The sequence below is a fragment of the Nicotiana sylvestris genome, chromosome 6 (genome assembly GCF_000393655.2).
Source record: "Nicotiana sylvestris chromosome 6, ASM39365v2, whole genome shotgun sequence".
In the NCBI taxonomy this organism is placed as follows: Eukaryota; Viridiplantae; Streptophyta; class Magnoliopsida; order Solanales; family Solanaceae; genus Nicotiana; species Nicotiana sylvestris.
The window spans coordinates 88,975,122-88,979,907 of NC_091062.1; the positions used below are offsets into that span (position 1 = coordinate 88,975,122).

The 4,786-nt window shown below is 33.5% G+C and overlaps 1 protein-coding gene across 1 annotated transcript; it reads right to left on the minus strand.

The window, feature by feature from the left end:
- Positions 1–418: 418 nt before the first annotated feature.
- Positions 419–2,398, minus strand: LOC104224439 (dof zinc finger protein DOF5.6-like). Its single transcript, XM_009776092.2, has 2 exons — positions 2,210–2,398; positions 419–1,833 (listed from the first exon to the last, which is right to left on the minus strand). Exons 1-2 carry the CDS (start codon positions 2,258–2,260, stop codon positions 1,024–1,026), a joined length of 861 nt encoding a protein of 286 aa, XP_009774394.1. The 5' UTR covers positions 2,261–2,398; the 3' UTR covers positions 419–1,023.
- Positions 2,399–4,786: the final 2,388 nt, after the last annotated feature.

The window sequence follows — 4,786 nt, forward strand, 5'->3', positions numbered from 1 at the left end:
ATTAATTACATCAGTTCCAATTACCAGATGACTTTTCAAATATACCCTTAGTGTTACCGAAAAGTATCCTCAGAAAATTCCATATCAAGACCTTTTCAACCAATAATAATTGCAAAAAAAATATTTGCAATAGCTTTTCAGAAAACTTGTTGAATTTGTTTTTTATTTTGCAATAACATAAATCCATATCGACTAGATTACTATTTCCTTTTTTGTAAACTGGCTTTTACAGTTACAAGATTACTACTTCAAAGTCTAAAGTCCTAAATCCATATCGACTAGATTATATATATATATATATATATATATATATATTATATACATAGTCGGCAATTTTAAATTTAAACAATTGAGTGTGCAATTATTTAAATTAATTCTTCTATCTCTATCAATAATAAGTTCACCAAACAAAGAGACGTCAGAACATAAAAATTCTACTAATTGCTAGTAGTACATTCTTCCGTATCCAAGTACTAAACACATTTGTTGACTAAAGACAATAGACTGCTATATTGGGGAGAACAATATTTCTATTACAATATCTTCCTCGATATCTGATCAAATCCAACAAGCCCACAACTTTGAATTCCTCGAGACAAGCATTACTAATATATACTGCTAGCTGACCAAGATTTGGAAAATGACAAATTGGAATGCCAAAGACTTGTGAATACGAACAGCTTCTACAATCTCCATTCACACTCAACATGTTAATTAAACTAGGGCAAAATTCTTCACAAAAGAAACGATAAGTACAAAACCAGTAGACCATTCCATCAGAGGAATTTAGGTAAAAGTAGGGGATAATTCAGGCCTAATAATTCCTTAATTATGCCTAAGATAATCTCAACCACTCATCATATAACATGAGATTAATAGAAAGTGGTTGCTAAAGTGAAATTGACTTAGTTTAGACTAAGGAAAATTGAACCAACATCTATTAATTAATCTCACTTGAGACGTAAATCCATTCCATCAATACCACTAGACTAGACTGTAAGTCTTACTCATTTAGTTTAAAGTTTAAACCAAAGGGTTCGTCCCAGATGATCCATAACCATTATTCATTAAGCCAGTCCAAGACCCTAGTCCTCCATTAAAGTAGCCAAAAGATTCTTTATTCCCAGAATTAGAGCAGCCTTGATCATGCCATTCAAGTGACAAAACCTTAGGATTTGGCTTCACATCAATTGCATTTTGCCCATCATAATTCATGATGTTCCCCTCCATAGGCAATCCAAATGTAGAACATAGCCCTGCATGAAAATTTGGTGCAATTCCATTAATGTCACCATATCCATTAATCATGCCTAGCTGATCAACATTCACAAGAAAATCTTGATTTCTTGAACTCCCCACCAAAGTTTCATACTTGCTCTCCATAAAATCAATAGGTGCAGGATTTTCAAGCATAAAGTTACTAGGATTATTATTTCCCATAAAGTTGGTGAAGTGGGAAAATGCCATTTCTGGGAAATTAGAAATAGAAGATGAGGATGATCCAGGATTTTGGTAATTAGTAGCATTTTCATTAGACAATTTCTTGGAAGAAACTTTCTTGTTCTTTCTACATCCACCTCCAACAGGAATATTTCTTAGAGTACCTCCTTTAGTCCAGTACCTTCGACATGATTTGCAAAAGTACCTAGGCTGAGTAAGGCTGTAATTGTTGTAGTAACAGAATTTGGTGTGTGTTGAATCACACCTAGGGCATTTGAGAGGTTGGTCATGTTGGGGTCTTAGCTTTCTTTCTATTAAAGGCCTTGAGCATGTGAAAATGTCACCAGATGGTGAAGAAGAAGAATCCAGTTCAGTTTCTTCGTGAACTGTGTCCTGTCATGGGAAACTTGTCAGAGAATTTATATCTGAATAATTCACGTATATTTCTCCAGATATTCCTTGTCTTATTAAATATTTATGCAATGTCAGCATTTATCATACTATTCCCTCAAACGGATTTATTTAAGTTACAACATTTGTTTTATTTTACCAATGCAAGAAAGAGATACGATACACTTAAAAAGTTCAGTTTTTAGCTATTTAAGTTCCAAACATTGTATGACTGAGAATATATCCATGGCCATTTTTCACATTGCTAATCTTTGAAAAAACATGCATGGCTACAAGACTAGCTATTCATGTGAAAATTACATGTGCTGGTAACAATAGGTAGAAATAAAATAAAGGAAAATTGTAAGAATATACAAACCTGTAGCCAGTTGGATGAATCCATGCAAACTTGCAAAGAAGTAATCCCCATTTGTAAATGTGACACTCTTTTCAACTTGATCCAAAAGGAAAAAACTTTCTGACGCAATATTTAGCCTGCTTCTTGTTTATGTAGTTATATTTGTATCTGAGATAGTGAGAAAGAAGATACAATGAGATTTATGGAAGCTGAAAAAAATGGGTGCTGAGATCGTGAATATGAAGGAAACAAAAGGCATATACACGTAGGGCCCAAGTACCGTCGGTGACAACTTATGTGGGCCCAAGTACTGTCCTCCCACTGTCTGATGATGAATAGGGCCCACACTTGACTGCATCGAGAATTGGACGGCTACGATTTTGCCAAACTTCGGATTTGGGAAGAGAAGAAGGATACATCTGACGTGACAGATTGTTGAGAATATTTGGGTACTCGATAAAGAGAGAGGGAAGGCAAAAATGGGCTTGAAAACCGAAATGACACTCAAATTTGTGGACCCGGTTTTAACTGGGGCCCAAGTAAGGACAGCATGGACCCCTCTCTTCTTCGACTCTTACAAGCAAGGCATAAATTCCCCTATGACGTGTCTCGTCCGCTGACCATGGGCAGTCTAATTACGGTTGCTAATAATTTATGAATTTGGTTACTGAATTTTTTTAAAAAGAATATAAAATTGGAACTGAAGTACCCATATATTATAACCTTCACACTAGCTTCTGTCCTCGTTAAAGTTGTTAACCTAATTGTCTGTGAGCAATTTGTAGTAACAAGTCTCTATAATTGGAAAGACTTGTAGATAGAAATTGTTTATCTACGTACTCATTCTCATTGGGGTTTAAGCAGTAAAGGTTGAAATCTTGTGTGCTGGGAATAATCCTTCTTATAGACAGTCTTGGAAATGCTTACCAAGCGTAGTTTAAAACTTAAATTGGATACTAGAAACCTTCCATTTGAAAGCAATAATAAGGTTCATCCATGAGACCTTCTCTAACAAGAATGCATGATTTTGAATCTTACACGTACGAGTCACGTAGAATTTAAATAAAAAGAAAACATGCATTAACTAAAAAATTGCAATTCCCTTGCTTAAAGAAAAAAAAACTATGCAAAATAAGAGTTTAAGTTAATTTTATTACACCATTTTCTCACTTTCTTTTTGGCGACTTGATAGTTTAAAAAACTCTAGAGTACTCTGATAGTGTATGTAACTTAAACTCGCAAGGTAAAGGGGTCGTCGGAAGAAAACGGAAACTATGGACGTCAGTTAAGTACCCTTATTATATGGATTAATTCCATGACTAGAGTTGTACCACGTTACTCAAAAATCCAATTAATAATCGACACCTTCATATATAAATGAAATTTAGCGACTATGATACAAGGTAAGATTTTACTAAAAAACGATCAAAAGTAACATGGTGATAAGGATATTATATCCTTTGTGCTTTTCAAAAAGATAAATTAAATGGTTCGTAACGCCTTTCACCCTTTAGCCTGATGTTCGAACCTCAAAATTGACAAGAAAGTCGTTTGAAAAGCTATGGCAATAATAATTTCATCTTTTCCATTTAATAAAAAGAAATTTTCCATGTTACTTTCTTTCGTTCTTTCTTTACCCAAAGAACAAAAAGAGAGAACACTCATCTTTTTCCTCAACTTGTAGGAAAGATCAGTTCATCACATGTTAGTATTTTATCCTTCAATTCCTCCGCTTTTGGACAGGACCAAATCCATCATTACTTTCTCCCTTTATTTTATTTTTTTTGTAAATTAAATAAAAAGAATACCATAATCGAGTATTTCCAAAGTAGGGTTCTCTTACTTTTGCGATCAAATTTCTGTTTGAAAATCGAGGAGGGAAAAGCTAAAGAAAATCCAGCATCGATCGTAAAATCCGCTAAAGTCCTAATACCAGAGGTAAAAGAAACAAATATCAAAAGTTTTAGCTATATATCTTTAGTTAACGTGTGAGATACGCCTAGAATATTTAACAAAGTTGGCAAGTACAAATGATATAATCATGAAGATGCTCAAAAGAAAGTTTTTATAGAAATTGGACATAGAACTGACAGTTTTTCTTAAACATAATGATTTCATGTTTTTACGTACCATTAATCATAAGGCGTTCATTTCTCATTTAGTGAGTTAACCAATCAAAAGTTGTTGGTTTCAGACACCACTATTAATCTTCTTGTTTTTGTTTCCTTCGGGGTGTAAGAACGAGAAGAAACAAAGAAGTTAATAAATACTTAATGTTGATTTTTGGTGCACTTAAAATTACAGAAGATTGGATTTACGCAGGACCCCTAAATGTCTGGTTTGTTATCACAAAAGAAATTTGTGGTGATTAGTAATTGGAGATGAAAAAGAAGACCTAAAATTAATTTTCTGACTCTATATATGTGCTTTAATTTATCTAATGCCAGCAAAATGATAGGTAGTTGATCAATAGGGGATAATATTTTTTTCTCTTTTATATTGAATGCAGTCAATCATTTTAAGGTCATAGCGAAGGTACTTTTTATTTGTAATTGTTCATGTTCATTAGAGATCACTAAGATCGACTTTTGTTTCTAG